At 34.5% G+C, this 21351-nt stretch overlaps 2 protein-coding genes across 2 annotated transcripts in view; one reads left to right on the top strand and one right to left on the bottom strand.

The window, feature by feature from the left end:
• Positions 1 to 21351, top strand: part of LOC141535146 (cytospin-A) — a 38798-nt gene that overhangs the window by 7986 nt on the left and 9461 nt on the right. The window lies entirely within an intron of this gene.
• LOC141534573 (uncharacterized) lies at positions 6315 to 7568 on the bottom strand. Its single transcript, XM_074254003.1, has 2 exons — positions 6409 to 7568; positions 6315 to 6328 (listed from the first exon to the last, which is right to left on the bottom strand). Exon 1 carries the CDS (start codon positions 7566 to 7568, stop codon positions 6429 to 6431), a length of 1140 nt encoding a protein of 379 aa, XP_074110104.1. The 3' UTR covers positions 6315 to 6328; positions 6409 to 6428.

The raw sequence follows: 21351 nt of genomic DNA, 5'->3' as shown, positions 1-21351 counted from the left end.
CAGTATCCAACACATCTTGTAGTTGCCACAACTACCTGCCGCCACATCATCAGCTGCCCATCGCGCCCTGATCAAACTAACATTAGCCACTAATTTAGTTTACAGTTGCGACTACACACTGATGCATGTGCATGATCAAAAATATAAAAACAATTCAGGTCCACGACCTACAGCCATCAGTGCGCCGCGTCATTGGTGGTCTCTCTTTCTACCAAAGTCCCTATTTCAGGACCCGCATCAACAGTCTCTCCAGCACAACTTTCATTGTCCGAGCAGACATCCAACTTAATAGGAATATGATTCTCAGGCATTTCTCTCAACTTATCATGACTATACTTAAAACTCCTATTATTACTCAAAGATTTTAGTTTGTATCGATCATTATCAAGTAATTCTGTTACCACAAATGGACCTCTAAATTTTCAGTCAAGTTTCGTCTGATTACGTTCTTCATTTCTAATTAAAACATGATCTCCGATTTTAAATCTATTGACTTTAGCTTTATTTTTATCGAATCTAATTTTCTCATAATTAGCATTCTCCTCTATACTATCAATCGCTCGTTGTCTTACATTAGAGATATCAATTTCTTTTTCTTTGTCATCAACTAACAATCCATAAGGTCTTGCTTTCTTACCGATTAATAATTCTAACGCACTAGATTTGGTAACACGATTCACGGTTGAATTTAAAGCTAACTAGACTTCACCAATGGCCTCTTGCCATGAGCGATTATTAGACTCGACAACAGTGAACATATTTTTTTTTTTAGCGTACTCATCACACGCTCTACCTGACCATTTGCCTTACTAGTACCTGTAACTATTAAATGCAAAATAATATTTAAAGATTTCCAAAGGTCTTTAAAGTCTTTTCCAATAAAACATCTACTTTGATCGGCAATCACACGAGCTGGGACTCCAAAAATAAATACTGCAACCTTTAAAGCTTTGATAACACCATGACTGTCAATTTTGCAAGTATGATATAAATAGACATATTTAGTAAAACCATCTACAATAACAATAACGTATTTTTTTGGTATTATTTTTTTTACCACTCAATTTACCTGTAATATCGATATGCACAGTATGCCAAGGTATACGTGTCTCGGGGATGCAATTTAGCTTGAATTTTACCTGAGTGTGTTTTAGAGAGTTTAAAAGTAATGCAATTGTCAACAAATTGACGTACATATTTAAACATACCCTCAAACCAGTAATATTCAAAAACCTTATCAAGAGAAAAACCCGTAATAAAAGAACTTTCATAATCTTTTAATATTGAAAATAATTTTATTTTATTGTCTTTATCAACATTGGTATCAACGCTATCAAAATTTATGATTTCAACTCTACTACATTCATTTAGAACTTTAGATTTATAGATATTAAAATTAAGTTGGGAAATATTTACTTCAAAACCCAAGCTTAAAATTTCTCAATCAATCAAAATATTCTCGTTCAAATATTCATCTGGGACAACGTAAGAAAGAATCTTTAATATAAACGAATTCATAATTACATTAGATAAAATTTGCATACAACGATTTGCTACAACATTTCGATATCCTTTAAAATAACGAATTCATTAATCCTTCTTCCCGAAAACTTAAGAGCAATCGATTCTTTTTTTAATTAGCATTCCGCTCCTGAATCAAAACAATATGGAAACGACTCACCAATATGGTTCAGAATACCAGTAGGAGCTGTAACTCCTGGTGAATTTTCATCACGATCGCTGTCACAGTTTCTTGACCACCAAAACGTGACACAAAAAGTTCTTTTAATTTTGGCCACTGTATACCAGGAATTGCTGCTTCAGACAGCCACCGAGACGCTGAGCTTTCCAAGGCTTTACTAAGCGCAGATATCAATCCGCTTCCTTGGAGAGGGTTTTCCAACAGGCACAATTCCGTTGCTGAACACCATGCAACAGGATCCGATCCCGCACTCTCTGGATTGAACCGCGGTAAAGAAACATTGTTCTTTGTCGAAGACGGCTTCGGTAAAAAAATCTTCATAAATTCAAGAAATGAACTCCACTGACCGGGTGCTGGACCAGATGGAAACGATCCCACTTCTGATGTCAGAGAGGCAGGAGTTACTGTTGAGGATTCGGTATTTTGTGATTCACTCATTTTTATTATTACAATTAATTAATATTCACAATTACAAAAAGATCAATTATTACGAATGAGTAGATAAACTCGTACAAGGTTAAGTTAATTCAAGCCGCAAACAATATTAATAATATCTTGCGATAGACCGAGACTTAGGAAATAACGAAATCGCGATCACCAGGACGTCCGTTCAATCTCGATCTCAAAGCAAGACTGTCTTTTCAAAAACTATTCTCAAATAGTCTGCCTGCTGCACATTTCTCTTTTCCTTATTAATTTTATGATACCCCTATCGTCCTGGGATCCCGACTACGTTGACAACCATGTGCCTACCTAGGCCTAAGCCTACCGCAATAAAACATTTTAGTTATATCTTATTTTACAAAATATTAAAGTAACAGTACATTTCTTAAAATAACTAAAAATAGAAATATCCTAAAGAATATTCTCATCGCTTCGTCAGAAAATACTCCACTGTACTTTACTCTCCGACATATATATATATATATATATATATATATATATATATATATATATATATATATATATATATATATATATATATATATATATATATATATACATATATACACTAGCGGACCCGACAGACGTTGTCCTGTCTACACGTTTTTAATTTGAAAATTTCAAACTTTTTTTAATAAGCTAAAACATTCTGGACCATTTTGATGAAAATTATTATTCAAATGTTATGACAATATCTAACGTCATTACATGTAAATTTATTACAATTAGACTAATCGATAGCGTGTGAGTATGTGTAATGAAATCTTCAACTTGTTTTAATTAAAGGTAAAAAAGCTTACACTCAAACTATTTTATTTAAAAAATATATTTTTCTATTTACAAAAACTTAATTTATCGTAATGCCATTGGATGTACAATATTTTTGGTTAAACCCTGAGGTGTATAAATAAATAAATTCGATGATTTTCCAACTCTGGAACACGCAACATATAATTGGCCGTGAGAAAAACATGGGTTTTCTAAATCTAAGCCACAAATTGTCATTGTTTGGCCTTGTGACTTGTTTATAATCATAGCATATGCCAAGCGGATTCGAAATTGTAAACTTTTGAATGGTATAGGCGAATCTGAAGGAATCATTGGGATCCGTGGTAAAAGTACAACTTCCCCTTGAAATTTTCCACTCAAAATAGTGGCTTCAAGAATGTTGCCCATGATTTTTTTTACAACTAATCGCGTGCCATTACACAATTTTGGGGCATTTAAATTTCGAAGCAAAATTATAGGTGAGCCAATTTTCAGTCGCAAATTATGTGGTGGCATTCCAGGTAAATCTAGTGAATTTAGAAACTCTATAGGATAGTTGACAACTTCGTCAGGATCAACAACAGTGTCAATCGATTTAAATGTAATTTCATCACCAGGCAATGACTGTTGTATTTTAAAATTGATGGCGTCAACATCTAAATTTTTTGCGGCTAAAATAGCTCGCTCTCGCAGCCATTCATGATTAGTATAATTATGTCTTAAATCTGGAAAGATACTTGTTATTAACTCATCTTTGGTAGCCACCATGTTGCAAAAATTCTCTGGAAGTCGAATATATTGTGTATCTTCATACAATTGAATTTTACCGTTGCCAATGTCTAACAATTGTTCAGAGAATCCTGACGCTAATGGATCATTTTGAAGTCGAACGCGCATATTAATAGTAGGGCATAATTTAGTGACACTTGGCCATAGATAAGATTCTTTCAAACATGCGTTTATTTCGTCTGCATATGTCGCGCGTGGAATGACTGGTAATGTTTGTCTGAAATCACCAGACAGCAGCAGTAGAGCACCACCGAAAAGCCGAGCATTATTTTTGATATCTTTCAGGGACCTGTCGAGAGCTTCAAGCGAATGCTTGTGGGCCATTATACATTCATCCCAGATAATAATTTTACATTTTCTCAAAACTTCAGCCATGCCTGAATGCTTCTTTATGTTACACATTGCTTCGGGATTTGTATGAACGTTCAAAGGTAATTTAAGTGCTGAATGCGCAGTCCGTCCACCATCAAGTAACGTTGCTGCAATGCCTGATGAAGCAATGGCCAATGCAATATGATTTTGAGATCGAATCCGCGCAAGTATCAGTGCGATAAGAAATGTTTTACCAGTGCCACCTGGAGTGTCTAAAAAAAAGAATCCACCTTGTTGTGCTGCAATTGAAACGTTAATTTGATCATATACATTTCGTTGTTCAGCAGTAAGCAATTGTTCATTTTCCGCAACAAAAGTAGCCAAAGAAGTCTTATCGAACTGGTGTTCACGTTGAACATCGCTGTTGATGATGTCTACTGCTGGGCGATTCGGCGCTGGCATTCCAAAATGGATGAGCGGCATGTTTGAAATAAGAATACAAATATCCTCAATCATTATTAATGACTCGTTGTATATTTCGGCGGAGAATTCAATATTAAGATTTTGATTAGTAATTCTAGTTCGATGCAAAATATCCTCACTCATTGAGTCTTTATATTTGTTCCACAGAGCAGATGCATCAGACGGAAAACACGTTGTCAATATTATTGAAAATAATTGACGAATTTGTTGTGGAGATGAGCTCAGTGCTGCATCTGCAAGTGTGAGATCCCAATGGTTATCATCCTCCAATAAATGTAACTCACGACACGCATCGAAGAAAGAGTCGTCTGAAGTACCATTGACTTTTCGCAAATATTGGAAGGACGTCGGTCCAGGGACGTTAACCAGTAATAAACGCAAAAAAAAAAACATTCGCATTGCTTAGGATGAACTGTATATAATCAACCTAAAGTATTTGTCATAAATATATCAGCGAATCCTGGGACTGGAATGCTTCGTTTCCGCGGTTCCCAATTCTTTGATTGTTTATTCCATGTAAAAAATTTAGGAACATCAGTGTACATCAACGTCCTTGCGAATTGACCAACAGCATCTTGTCGACTACAAAGGTTAAAAAATTCAGTAAGAGTTGTTTTTGGAGCCATCAAAGCCTGTTGTAGTGCAGTTTCTTCTGTAAAGTAAACACGCTGTCCGTTTTCAAGATACACAGCCAAATGTATAACAGCAGGATCCCTTTCATATATAGGGAACGTAAAAATGCGCCAAATAGCTTCGTTGCTACTTATGTATCGACCCATTTGATAACGTGTTATTTCGTCATTGTCGTTTATATTTTGAACAGCAAATATAGCTTTATCACTACCCTTGTGAACATACTTACAAATGTATTTGATAGACTTCACCGAACTGCATAGTTCAACGTTCATGTGCGCTTTGTAGGTTTTGCATAGCAATGGCGAATATGGAACTACCCAGCGATTATCAATATCTACTCTCACACCATTTGACAGACGCAATTCATATGATTGACCACCATTGTCTACGTCTCTACGTCGATAAGATGGATAACCGTCCATATTGGTGATAGTATCAGTTTCACATGGTTTTGGAAAACGTTTTGTACATTTTCTATTATCCATACATGGCGACATCATGTTTAGAGTGCCACATGGACCATGGATCATATTTGTAGTAACAATATTAAACAATTCTGGATCAACATTCGGATCTGGAATTTCCGCTGAAATAATTTTGTCAATTTCTTCTGCGCGTATTTTATCCACCAACCAAATTAAAATATGCGCATGAGGTAAACCTCGTTTATGCCATTCAACAGAGTAAAGCCAACAACGCGTTTCAACAAAGATTTTAATTTTTGTTTAAAGACACGTGCAGTGACATCATGACGGTGCATCGATGTTTGACCTGGCAACAGTAAACTTTTGATTTCATCCCAGTTTGGATTACACGTAAATGTGATAAAAAGATCAGGTCGGCCGTATGCACGTACGTAAGTCATGGCATCTTGAATATATTCCTGCATATGACGCGGGCTACCAGTGTATGATGATAGGAGAATATATGCGGTACCAATATTGTTGATGTCATTCGTTGCATCTACGTTGCCGATTACGGCGTTACGTAAATGAATGTACTCCTCAGCACGAAGTTTTGCTTGATTAAATTTTATGTATCGTAATCTCTCACTTTCGATTTTTACATACATATCGACAATGTACTGATGGAATAGCTGTCTGCATCGGAGAATACCATTATCTTCATTAGCACGAATCATTAGTCGATATGCATAGTAGTTCATAGCACTAACTTTCTTGTTCAGTTCTTCACCTGCAAATAAATATAATTATGAGATTAACAGAAATTATTGATTAAAATAAAATAATTTTAAGATAATTTATAAGTTGTACCTGTAGTTGGATTTCTTTGTTTAATATTGATATGATATCCATCTTCTCCTTCCCAAAATATCAACGAATACTGCAAAGCATCGTAAGAACGATGATTGTCTTGAATTATTTGCATTATCTCTGCGTTGTATGCGAATATCTCGACGTTCACATGGGTCACCAGCCATAACGGCTGCAACTTCATTAATAGTTGGAACATTATATGTGCCTGCGTGCTCTCCATAGGGCACTTTGTTTGCTTTAATGACAATGACGTAGTTGTCGTTTTGCAGTCTGTTAGAAAGAGTCTTAAACAATCGTATCAATTGGGTATTGTTTTGCAAAAACGTTTGCAAATTATCCACAATTTCTCGTTCTTCCATCCGTTCTATATGGTTGTAAAGGCAGCGTGTATGTGATTGTTGCTCCTCATCGCCCATAAAATAAATTTGTAGAAATTTTGGATCAGCATCAGGCATTGGAAGCAATGAACCAATTTGGCGGTACACCTGACCTTGAATTTTGAATGTAGATTCACAATTACGACCATCTTCATTATGAACAATTTTTGTTGCTCCAAATGATGTCATTTGGAAGCATGAATTGAATTTACGAATTTTTCGCAAAAACAATTTCGATTGAGATGTGGTTCCGGCTAAAAGTGTTTTTAAAGGTTCCGGTGGTGGATTTACCGATGGCAGTGAAATTTTTCCAGATGCGCAACATAAACCAGTTGATTCACCTTTATACTTGAATGCATGACAATATTGACACTTTTTGTCCATACTACCTATCGTGATTAGTGCATGTGACGAATAATCTATTTCAGGAACATATTCGAACGCGAGACGATTAAATGATGCTCGTGACAATGCTCGATTATGTTGCACTTGTTGATGGTGATGGTCTCTATGTGTGTCGGTAGCTCGTTGACGTGCCTCTCGTTGTATCAATGCATTAGCATGAAGACGTTGAACGCGTTGCTCTGAATTCTCATTTGCTCGTGAACATGCAACTTGCTCTCTTAAATTTGCATTATCCGTTGAGTGTTCTTCAATTGATCTATTTAACCGACGATTATGGACTAATTGGGCGTTCCGAGTACGCCGACTAATGTTTGTTGCTCTTCCACGAAGACGTGGCATTTTTCTGTATAAGGAAAATACTGTAAAATAATACATAACGAAAATGAGTGATTTATTAAAGATGAAATTTTAAGTAATAAACTGAAAAGATTTATTGTAAAACACTGAGTTTTATTTGGATGGATTTTTTATCGACACAGATTACAAAATATCGAATATTTCATTTTATGCTTTTTTACTTTATTCATATATTTTTTTATTCATTTATATTCAATTATTTAAATTTTATTTGCATACTATTTTATTTTCCCTTAAATCTCGAAACAGTCATAAATTAATGACGCCGATAGTACACAAATAAATTTGTAGGTTAGGTTAGTTATTAACTAACGCACGTGAAAATTTGATAAAAAAAAATTATAAGAAATATACTCATTTCGATTCTGCACTAAATTCGCAAAATGTAGTTTTTTAGGCACACTTCAAAACTCTTCTCAAAACACTCAGTACCTTTTAATTTAATATTTGATCCAGCACATGGTCTACAATAACACAATGATAACAAAACTTTTTTTTAATTTGATCGCAGCGCTAACTGTCGGGACAGACTAAAATTAAAATTCGAATATTATTTAAAATTTGACACTGCGATGGTAGCGGCGTCTATCGGATCCAATGTAAAACATTCCAAAATCAACAACTACTAATAAATTAAAAATTAATTAAAAAAACATTGTCCAGCGGACAAAATTGTGAATCTAAACCATTCCCAGATCCCCTTGAACACACACAAAAAATTTCATCAAAATCGGTCCAGTCGTTTGAGAGAAGTTCAGTGTCATACACACTCACAGAAAAATTATATATAAAGATATATATATATATATATATATATATATATATATATATATATATATATATATATATATATATATATATATTATAACGAGAATTTTTGAAGTCGATCCGGGTGTTCAATCGTTACAGTGTTCCACGCTTCCAGGCCTTGGCGTGATTCGCCAATTTATAATCGGATTTTTCTCTGGGTTTTACGGGAACTTACTTCTTGTTAAAATTCTAAATTATACTTCGGTATCTTTCCGATTTTTGATTTCTGGTCTCAATAAAGTAGGGCGCCAGGTAATTTTTAATCACTGGAATTACCAAACCAGTAAAAACGTAATCAGATAATTTTTATTCGCTAAAAATTATCAAATTAGCCAAACTCAAACCAAAACTTAAACATAAACGTAAACGTAACCAAGACTTAAACGAAATTTGATACTTTTTGATCGCTAGAAATTATCAAACTAGCCAATGAACGTAAACGTAATCGGAAACACAAAAACTTAACAAAATATAGACCAAATAACCAAAGAACGGAAAGACAACGGGATACCTCGGGGTTGCTCAGTGTGCTGGTTCGTGGAGAGAGGGTGTGATTCGAGTAGAGAGTGGATCCATGGTTGCAATGATTTTATCCGCAACACCAAAAATTTATACTCAACAAAATCCTTATTTATTTAACCAAAACTTTATCTTAAATAGCAACTTGAACATAACTACGACAAAATTATCGGAACGATATTACTAATAATAGGAAACGCTATAGTCATGTTACAGACTCTTACTCTTATAAAATCAAACAAATAAAATAAATAAATCTTAAAATAACAATCTCAAATAAATAAATGAATCTAAACAACTTGAACAATATTCTCAAATAAATCAGTCAACGTACTCTAGATTATTTACAACATAAAAGTATTCTATAGAATTGGCTATCTAATATCTTATGACCAAGAACTCAATTATTAACGCTCAAATTACAATAAATAAAGCGATCTCATACCTTTTTTAAACAATGTCGATGCTGAGTAACCTTTTATTTTATTTTTAACAACTTTGTAAATCTGTATTTTCATCTGGAGCCAAAAATAAAATGCAAAAAACTAAAACCTTAACCTGGAACTGAAACTCTACGCACGTCCGATCACCTGAAGTGACTAGCGGCAACTCTCAAACACGACTGTACTCTACGAAGTCCAAAACTCGACTGTTTAACGTGACTCACTCACAACTAAAATCTCTATAATCAATTAATTCTCAAATATTTTAAATCTTTAATCAAACCCTTGAGGTTCTGAGTACGGATATTCCTTTGGTGGATGCTCTCCAGGAACTGACTACGGCTGGGATCGAAACTCAAAAACTCAAAACGTAAACGTAACATTAAACAAAAGTAGATAATTTTTTTTTCGCTAGAAATTATCAAAACTAGCTAAAACGTAACCGAAAACTTAAACTGATATATATATATATATATATATATATATATATATATATATATATATATATATATATATATATATATATATATATATAGCACCTTGTAACGGGTAATTTTTGGTGGTTTTATTCTGTTGACGAATAAACCCTGAACGACTATGTACGATACTGCGACTCAAAACGCCCCCCTCGCTCGAATCTGAAGCTCGCCGGAGTCCAGGGTAAAAGGGGGGTTAAACAACAATATACGATCCGAAATAAAACCAGCAGAACTTTATTACTTATAAAATAAATTATAAATAACTACGTCTAAATAAATAAACTCAAAATGTCAACAGGTTATGATAAATCATTTAATTACCAAAATCGTCTCAAAACGGTTACAAAACAAAATAACACACTCTCGTAATACAAAATTTTTAGGTTATATCAAACCTCAGCAAACTAAATCTAACGACAACAATACCAAACCAAAATGTCTTCGTGACGTCGGTCGCGCACGCGTATTAAGGTCCGATCAAAACTGGTCTGTACAAGACAACTTTACACCCATTCTTGCTCCCGTGAGTGTTCAAATCGCGAACTACGATTTCAAAAGCTGGTTACCCACCTCCCAAGAGACTAGCCGTCACCCCTGGGCCTAAAACTCTACCCTGAGAGCGGATGGAGAGTATCCTCTCCGCTCCCACCTACACGGTCTGTGAATACCTACCGGATTTCCGACAGAGGGTCAAAAATCCGGGGAAGTCAAATCTTGTTGAGAGTTCAAAAGGTACTTACCAGTGTTCTAGACGAACCAAGGTAATGTCCCTCCAGTTGTTATTGGTAGAAGAATATTCCCGCAATAACACTCTGTCACAAGACTTGCCTTTCTGATCGCCAATTTTCGCTTTTATCAGTTTTTCCAAAAGTCACTTACAGCGAACCGGAATAATCGTTTTTGCCCTCTACACGTTATTTACAAACTAGCAATTTAATTGGCAATTCCCTCATTTTATATTCATTCGTATCGTCAAATTCAGAGTTTTGGGAATCAAATATCAACAGATTACATACAAATTCAACAGAATACATTCCCATACTAAAATTTGCTCGGGACTTAGAATAATTTCGTTTATAAATATTTTTCTTTTAAATAATAATCGTTATTTCTTTCATTCTATAACCATTCGCCGTTTTTCCATACTAAACCGGCTTAGCACTTAGAATAATTTATAAATTGGAAATTTACCATAATTTGTTTCCAAAAATTAAATTACATTGATTTTCTTTCAATAAATTTCTAAACAATCAAAAAAAATATAATCACAAATAATAATCATCGCAGACAAACGAATACTTTATGATTAACTAATTATTAACTCATCTGAACTATTAAACATTAATTGTTTTGAACAAAACGATTTTAACTAAAAAAAATATATTTCTGAATATTTATAATCAAAACTAAATTAAATAACTAAATATTTCCACACGTCTTTAGTGAATAATACTTTTCAATAGTAATAATAATTAAAATAATAATACTGCACTCGTAAACAACAACTTAAATCAAGCAAATGAATTATTTACAATGTTAAATAATAATTTAGCCAGAAAATACGCCCGTCGAAGTATCAGGCAAACATGAGTAATGAAGAGTAGGTAGCTGTCGTCGTTCCCCTCCTGGTCCCTTCTTCCGCGCCCTACTCCTCCCTGTCTCGTACTAGCCATCGGCCCTCTCTCTCCGACTCAGTCCCTCTTCCCTACTCTAGACCCTTTTTCCGACATCTGGGTCACAACCTCTTAAAATTGGAATAGAAGCTTAGTTTGGGCATTTCCGCTGAAAATTCAAAATTTGGCCGAAAGTGCCCTATTAAATCTGCTGTTAAAAATTCTATGAAAATCGAATAAATCCTCTCCCCTCAAAATATCGCAGAAAATGCCCAAACACAGCCCCTGTTAAAAGCGGAACTCAAAATTCCAATTTTAAGAAGTCCTCCAAGGAAGTTACATTTTGGCACACCCTAATATATATATATATATATATATATATATATATATATATATATATATATGTATGTATATATAAACTTTCGAGCCAATACTATTTTTGAGCTATACTCGACTAATTAACTTTTTGAGCTATACTCGACTAATTGACTCGTCACGATATCTCCGGAACTATAAGACCCAGAGACTTGAAATTTGGTAGGAATATTGCTTTTGCCATGTAGAGGTCAGCTAAAAACGGATTTTAAGAAATTCCTCCCCTAAAGGGGTTTGGGATGGCGTTAACAATAAAAAATTCTCGTTTTTAAACTATAGCTCATGTCGACTCCAAATTCGGTAGGAATCTTCTGTAAGATATATAGAAATAATATATGAACGAATTTTACGATATCTCACCCTCACAAGGGGTTGCGGGGCTGAGTATTAATAATTAAAATTTTTAATTTCGAGCTATAGCTCCTATCGACTCTAACTTTAGTAGGAATCTTCTGTAAGTGATGTAAAAGTAATTTATGAACGATTTTTACGAAATCCCACCCCACAGAGGGTTGCGGGGGTAGGTATTAACAATGATAGTTTTTAATTTTCAAGCTATAGCACCTAAATGCTCTAAATTTGGTAGAAATCTTCTATATGTGATGTAGAACTAATTCATAAACGAATTTTACTATATCCCACCCTAAAAAAGATTGCGGGGGCGTTAACAATAAAAAATTCCAGTTTGTAATATATAGCTCTTATAGACTTCAAATTTGGTAGGAACTGTCTATATCTGACAGAAATAATCTCTCAGCGGATTTCACGACGAATTACCCCCAACAAAGACTCCGGGGGTGGGTGCCCGATGAAAAAAGATTTTGTCTAATCATATTTAATCATGCATAGTTACATGCATAGAAACACCAGCGGTCACCCATCCAACTACTAACCACGCTCAATGCTACTTAACTTTGGTGATATCCGTGCGCCTTGAAGCTCCCGTTTGCTGTGCTGCTATTTTATATGATAATGATTCTATGAAGTACATCACGTATCAAATCAGTTTATCATAAATATAATATAAAAATTAATTTTATAATATATTTTGATAGTCTTAAATTATTTATTTTACCGAATCTCATTATTACATTAGATTTATTTGAATAATAAAATAAATAATGATTTGACTGTTAAGCAGTAGCAGAGCAGTGGCAGAACAGTAAGTAGCAGAGCAGACCTAAACATTCCATAGGAAATGTAACAAATTTTTTATTTCAGAATGATTTAAACGTAATGGTAAACATAATTTTGCACTTTTTGTAGAGACCAAAAAAAAAATTTTTTTTTCAAAAAAAACATTTTGATAACATCTGACTACGCAAGTCTGATCAGATCCAATTATATATAGACCTATATATTATCAGATCTGATCACATATAGACTTATATATGATTATATATTGAGTCATACCAGCCAGATATGATCATATATAATTATATATAGACTCATATATAATCAGATCTGATGATATATAGACTTATATATGATTATATATGGGGTTACAATGGCCAGGTATGATTATATCTAATTATATATAAACTCATATATAATTAGATCTGATCATATATAGACTTATATATGATTATATATGGGGTTATAACAGCCAGGTATGATCAGATTTAATTATGTATGGGGTAATATATAATTATATATGACATCATATATAATCATGCATGATTATATACAACTTCATATATGATTATCTGTAATCATATATGACCATATATATGAACATATATAATCATATATAATTAGACAAAAACTTTTCTCATCGGGTGTTAACAATGAACAATCTTAAGTTTAAAAACATAGCTTTTAAAAGCTGTAAATTTGCAAGGAATCTTTTATTTGTCAGGAGGAGATCATCATTTAAATCCAAAACGGATTTAAAAAAATTTTACTTTCGATAGGGATTGCGGGGTTGGATGTTAAAATTTTAATTTCCAAGCTGTAATTTCTACAGACTCCAAATTTAGTAGGAATCTTCGTGTATAATGTCAAGTTCAGCTGAGAATGGATTTTCTCGAATTCTAACCCCAAAAGGAATTGCGGAGGCGTGAACAATGAAAATCTCTCATTTCCAATCTATAGTTTCTAAGAACTCAAAGTTTTGTTGGAACCTTTTATTTATAATGTAGAAATCATCTCGAATAGGATCTTACAAAATTCCTCCCTAACATAGAAGTGCGGGAGTAATAATTATCAAAAAACTTACATTCTTCAAATATAATTCCTACAGATATGAAATTTGATAGAATCATAGATAACAGCAAACTTTAAGCTAGGCCAATTTCAATTTCACTTATGAGACCTGCAATTACTTTAACTGAAACTTTCAATGCTTATTTCAAATTTTTTTCTTCATGTTAATTATTATTCATTTTTTGAAGAATGCCACGGGATTGTTATAGTGATTGTACATTGAAAGTTACAACGTATATTAGTCAGAATAATCACATGGATAAAAGATACAGGCCAATTCGATAAAATTTAGAATCTGTGCAAGTCAAAACAATACTCCAATTTAATTTCAAGTTTTGATCTAAAAATTCAATTCTAAATACAATGCTAAGTGCCCAGCGGTGCGGGCGGGTAACAGCTAGTTTGGTATACTCTGGAAGTCGTTATTTTGTAACATTATAATCGTCAATTCTAAATTTAAAATATATCAATCTCAAATGAGCGGATCATTTACAAATTTTGAAGGAGTACTATGAATTTGATTGTCTGATTATGACATAAAAATTGGTTGTCTGCAGACTTTACATGTAAAGTCGGTTTACCGACGATAGTTTCAAGTGATAACGTCATAAAGAAATATTGGTGAAAAATTGTACACTTTTAGGAATTTAATTGAATTATTATAACTGATTTATCAGTTTTTTGTATTCCAAATTTAAAAAATTTTAAATATTTAAAAATTAATTTACCAAAGAAAAAGTACTTATTGATACATTGATGATTAAAAATTGATATTATAATTGGATAATTATTATATCTTTAAAGTTCTTCAAAAAAAATTTTGCTTTAGACACTATTAATTGTTGCTTAATGTAATTTTCCCATTCTTTATCAGATCCGATTTTTTCTGAGAATTTAAAGTGTTTTTAGATTATAATATTAACGTGTTTTAGTAAATATAAACTAGATTTTTGAGTCAAGATAGCTCAAAAGCATAAAACAATTCTATCTTTGAGAGCTCAAAGTCACTGAGCAAAGTCACGTCAAGTGGATCCCTTATTTTCCACTCGATCCTGTAAATTAAGTCTATATATTTTTTTTCTCTCATAGTCAAAATTACAAAATGAATACCTCAAACGATTTTTCAAAATTTGTATTTTAACAACAATTTTTTTTACAGTAAAAATTTTGAGTACTTTTTGTTGGAGATAGTAATACTTTTACGTATATTATTTACACTATGCTTGTCGTCGATCCATCGCGCATGCTATTCGCGTCGATACACAGCATGTATCATACACACACGCCGATGCACACACGTATGTACTTTTTCCGAATTCTCTCTAGCTCCATTCATTCGTGACACGTCGTCAATATATACACCTCGTGTAATACTTATTAATATTATTTTTTATTACTAAACGCCGAATATAATTTATATAACTCTATTATTAATTATATTACTAAATCCTGCCTAGCTCCCACAGGTTATGGGCCCAATATACGAGTAGATAAGAGTTTAGTGGTATAAAATAAAAGAAAGAGTTAAGTAAGTGAAAGCTGCACACGAAAAATAATTCTCAACCCCTTGGCAAAACCTAACCTTAAAAATGAACGCCGAAAGATCTTCAAGGATCGAGTTGCTAAATAGCTCGATCTACGAGGTATGGCGAATCCGTATGAAGGCCTTGCTGTTAAGACACGACAAGTGGGGCTACGTCAGCGGTAACAACCCGGCACCAGATGCTGGATCTGGTGATCGTGCGGCGACGACCGCGCTGAACAAGTTGTAACAGTTTTGCTTTCTGTCCAATTGGCCCTTAATTAATTAATAAATAAAACCAAAAATGAACAACAACCAGAATAATTATTAGGGCGCCACCAAGTTTTTTTCACGGTTCTTGGAACCGGTCCAGAGCTTATAGCTTATCCTAAAGAGAGAGAGTGGAGGAAGGTGCTATTGAATAATAAAAGTTTAATTAATAATCTGATCAGAATTTATTAACAACAACAAAATTTAATAACTTAAACACTCACGCACTCACACTATAATCACTTAAAAACTATAGCCTAACTAACTGCTAACAAGGACTGTTTTAATTACTTTGCACAAAGACTGCAGTGTGACAGAGATCGTCTAGCGTAACTAACGGCTGACCAGAACCAATTATTTAAAACTAGCCTAACTAACATAAGAATCGATAATTAAAATTACTCTCAATATTCAATTCCAATTTTTGATAATCTACGACGACAATTAATTATAACCAAATCCTTATCAAATTCCTTAATGTAAATTAACTACTAATTCCTGGATTTAATATCCACGCTGACAACAATTTATTCTCGATAATTATTGTAATTTAAATTATCTAAAATTTCACGAACTTAAGTTCGAATTAATAAATTAATACTCAAGAATTTAATCCAATTCAATAAATAATGGCAAGAACTCAGTTTTTGAATACCTTATCAATAAACTTCCGTAAATAATTCACGTCGTAACAATTATAATTAAATTAGCAATAAATTAAATTAATAATTCGCAATTCGCGTCGTAATATTATGAATTCGTAATAAATTATTTTGTAATATAAAATAAATTCAGTTAAAATAATTCTCATTATAATTTTCAATAATTTCTACGTAAAAATATTCAACCATGAAAATCGACAAAAGTTGCGTTAGTAAAGTGGATGCTAAGACATTCGCTAGTTGGTTGGTTTGACCTTAGGTTCTTGGATTAACTACGACGTAAAATTCTACTGACGCTCGATCAAAAATTCGTGAGAAGTCACTTGTCGGTTTTTCTCAAGTAGAAAAATTAATTATTCATTTTACCGAATTAATTGACTCTAGAAATTAACAAAATTAATAAAACAAATTCCAGATGTTCAATAAATTAGACTGATTAATTTTGGTTGATTCAAATTCTCACGACGAATGTTAAAAATAATTCTTGACCTCAAGGTCGACTGAATGACTCACGGGTATAAATCTCCATGGAAGTCACTTAGCTCGAACTAACGAATATTATCGAATCTTGATTAAATAAATCATACTAATTGTCGATTAGATAATCAAATAAAGTCAGGAGAGGAGAAGTAAACCGAGTATTAGGTAGACCGCGGTTCACTTCTTTCCCACAGAGTAATTATTGATACCTTGACGAATAAAACGACGATCTAACTCACTGCTTGAGGATAAATTCCTAGTTGTTGTTGACGTCCTTCGTCTCATCACTACTCCGGGGATCGGTCCTTCTTGACTTTCGTGGGACTTTGTCTGGCGGTCACACCACTTCCCTCCTTTGCAATGCACGGCTCACCTATAATAACCCAAAACTTTCCCCTCCTATTCTCTCTTCAGGCCCGAAGATCGAGACGCGCCAGTGCTGCGTCTAACAATTATCGATATTCGGCGACTTATCGATTCAGGGTAATTTTACCCTGTAACAAAGTGGAAGGAGAACGAAAAAGCTTTAGCTGAAATTATCCTGTCAGTAGGCGAAGCTGAGCTGAGAAGCATTTCGAATTGCACCACGTCGAAGGAAGCCTGGGAGAAGCTCTAGTCGATTCATAACTCAAAAGGTCCAGTGCGGAAAATTGAACTACTCACAGACATCAGATCATTCAAGATAGACGAGGACGACGATTTCAGAGGATGCCTAGATAAATTTTCAATCGCTGTAGAGCAATTGGCGAGGATGAAGATTGATATTCCCAACGACATGCTGGTCGTGTTGGTACTCAAAAGTCTGCCGCCAAGCTACGAGAACTTTAGGTATGCCATGAGGTCCAAGGAGGACCTGCCGAACACAGAAGTGCTCATCGGGAAAATTATGGACGAAAATATAAGTCGACGTGCCGTCGATACAGCGGTCGATCACAACGCTCTCTACGCTGGAAATCGGCAAAGCAGTAATCAACGTCGTAATAACCCGAAGCTGAAAGAGAAGTATATATACATACATATATATTGTGACGGGTAATTTTTGAGTGTTTATTCTTTTGAGGAATAAACGCTGAACGACTATGTACGATACTGCGACACAAAATGCCCCCTCGCTCGAATCTGAAGCTCGCCGGAGTCCAGGGTAAAAGGGGGGTTAAACAACAATATACGATCCGAAATAAAACCAGCAGAACTCAGTTACTTATAAATAAACTATAAATAACTACGTCTAAATAAATAAACTCAAAATGTCAACAGGTTATGATAGAGAAACAAAATATTCATTTAATTATCAAAATCAATTCAATAGGTTAACGAAAAAGGTTAGAAACAAAAATACAAAACTCTCGTAGTACAATTTTTGGTTATCAAACCTCAACGACTAAATCTAACGACAATAATACAAAAAAATGACTTCATGACGTCGGTCAACGCACGCGTATCACGGCCCGATCAAAACTGGTCTGTACAAAACAAACTCTCACTCATTCTCACTCTCGTGAGCGTCAAAATCGCGAACTAGAACTCCAAAAACTGGTTACCCGTTCCCCAGGAGACTAGCCGTCACCCTGGGCCTAAATCTCTACCCCTAGAGCGGATGGAGAGTATCCTCTCCGCTCCCACCTACACGGCTTGTGATTACCTACCAGATTTTCGACAGAGGGTCAAAAATCCGGGGAAGTCAAATCTTGTTGAGAGTTCAAAAGGTACTTTTGAACACTTACCAGTGTTCTAGACGAACCAAGGTAATGTCCCTCCAGCTGTTATTGGTGGAAGAATATTCCCTCAATAACACTCTGTCACAAGACTCCCTCTTCCGTGCAAAATTTTTGGGCTTTATCATTTTCCCAAAAACTCACTTACAACGAACCAGAATGATCGTTTTTGCCATCTATACGGTATTTACAAACTTTCAAATTAATTGGCATTCCTTCATTCTATAACCATTCGGTTCGTCAAATTCTGAGTTTTACTTTTCACATCGACAATCAAATATCAACAGATTACATACAAATTCAACAGAATACATTCCCATACTAAAATTTGCTCGGGACTTAGAAAATTCCTGTTATAAAATATTTTTCTTTTAAATAATAATCGTCATTTCTTTCATTTTATATCCATTCGCCGCTTTCCCATACTAAATCGGCTTGGGACTTAGAATAATTTCTTTTATAAATTGGAAATTTACAGTAATTTGTTTCCAAAATTAATTACATTATTTTTCTTTCAATAAACTAAAGAAATATAATCACAATAAATAATCGTCGTAAACAAAATAATACTTTTATAACTAACTAATTATTAACCCGTCTAGATATTCAACATTGGTAACTAAACTATTAAACCTTAATTGTTTTAAACAAACGATATTAACTAAACAAAAAATAGTTTTAGATATTTATAATCAAATCTAAATTAGATAAATAATATTTTCACAAGTTTTTAGTGAATAATACTCTCAATATCGTAAATTATTATTATTAATAATTAGAATAATAATACTGCACTCATAAATAATAACTTAAATAAAGAAACCGGATTATTTACAACGTTAAATAATAATTTCTCGAGAGAATACGCCCGTCGAAGTATCAGGCGAACATGAATAACGAAGAGTAGGTAACTGCCGTCGTTTCCCTCCTTGTCCCTTCTTCCGCGCCCTACTCCTCAGCTGTCCTGCACTAGCCATCGGCCCTCTCTCTCCGACTCAGTCCCACTCCCCTACTCTAGACCCTTTTTCCGATATCTGGGTCACAATATATATATATATATATATATATATATATATATATATATATATATATATATATATATATATAGTAGCCTTAAACATTGGGCATCAAAATGCCCGCAGCGTCCAAACGGCACGGCGAAAAACGTCAGCGCCAATTTTCAAAATTTGTACTTTGAAGTCGCAACAACAGAAGAGGTTAATAACGTGACATCCACATCGAGATGGTGTTTGGACAGCGGCTGTACGACGCACATGTGCGCGAACGAGGAGATGATGGAAGATCTTCAGAAGTGTACAGCAACACTGAACATGGCCAACACCGCATCGACGACAACGAAGGTAAAAGGAACGACGTACCTGACAGCAGTAACAAAAAATGGTAATGTAAATGATAAAATTAATAATGCATTATTAGTAAAAGATCTCAGGTATTTGAAGCTTTCAAATCGTATAAAAGCTTTGCAGAAAAACAAACAGGCATGAAAATCAAAGCCTTGTAATCAGACAACGGCAGACAATATTGCAACAAGCAATTCGGCGAATTTTTGCAACGTGAAGACATACAGAAACGACTCACAGTGCCGTACAAGCCACAACAAAATGGCGTAGCCGAGCGTTTGAATAGAACAATCGTTGACATGACCAGATGATTGTTGATTCAGTCAATACTGCCAGAACTGTACTGGGCAGAGGCAGTAAATACTGCGAACTATCTGAAAAACCGATGTCCCAGCAGCAGAAGCAACGAAAGAGAAACTATATACGAGTTATGGCATAGAAATAAGCCAGATTTGAGACATCTACGTGTATTTGGCGCAAAAGCATTTGGCCACATGTCAAATGTTGCTTCAAGCAATGCATCCAGCCACGAAAAGAGTGTAGATGAACCAATAGAGCAAGAAAAAGCAGATGGACCCAACGACGTGTTCTACCAGGCGAGCGAAGAAAATCGAGGCAAAAAAAGACCGCTCAATACATCACTAATGCAAATCGACAATTGAGCGCGTAGTAAAATAGGTGCAAGTGGAGCTGAAACATCAACGAACGACGTCGCAAACCTAGAAGACGACGTTGAGACGATAGAGGTCAAATTCATCGAAGAAATGGCTCACATGGCGGATATCGAGCTCGGAGAAGCGACGAAAGGTGAACACGCACACGAATGGAAGCCTGCAATCACTGATGAGGTACGTTTACACCTGCAACATGGAACCTGGGAGCTAGAAAAACGACTAGAGCGAGGGAGAGTCATGGGCTCAAAGGTAATCTTGAAAAATAAAACAAACGCAGTAGTAGGAATCACGCGTTGAAAGGTACCAATAGTAGCCAGGGGCTTTTTCTAAAGACCTAGCTAGATTCGACTTCGACGAAACGTTCGCTTTAATGGCGAGACTGGACACCATCAGGTTACTAGCAGCATTATCGACGGAGAGGGGAATAAAATTACATCAAATGGATGTAGTAACGACGTACTTACACGGAGTAATTGACGAGGAGCTGAACATGGAAGCTTTGACGACAAACAAAGATGCTCGAGAACTTTGCAGACGGTGATCAAGTTTGCAAATTGCGCAAAGTAATATATGGACTGAAAAAATCTGCGAAGAAGTGGTACGAACGCTTGAAAACCGTACTCCAGAAGTTGGGATTGGAGCCAACAATATCAGATCCATGTCTGTTGCAATA

The sequence above is a fragment of the Cotesia typhae genome, unplaced genomic scaffold (genome assembly GCF_013202065.1).
Source record: "Cotesia typhae breed Kobodo isofemale line unplaced genomic scaffold, CoteBio_Ctyphae scaffold_13, whole genome shotgun sequence".
Classification (NCBI taxonomy): Eukaryota; Metazoa; Arthropoda; class Insecta; order Hymenoptera; family Braconidae; genus Cotesia; species Cotesia typhae.
Note: the sequence above shows the minus strand (reverse complement) of the source record. Positions and strands in the feature narration are given on the sequence as shown.

What these genes read in the sequence shown, in the direction of transcription:
- LOC141534573 (XM_074254003.1), bottom strand. Translation starts at nt 7,568, where the DNA reads ATGTATTATTTTACAGTATTTTCCTTATACAGAAAAATGCCACGTCTT.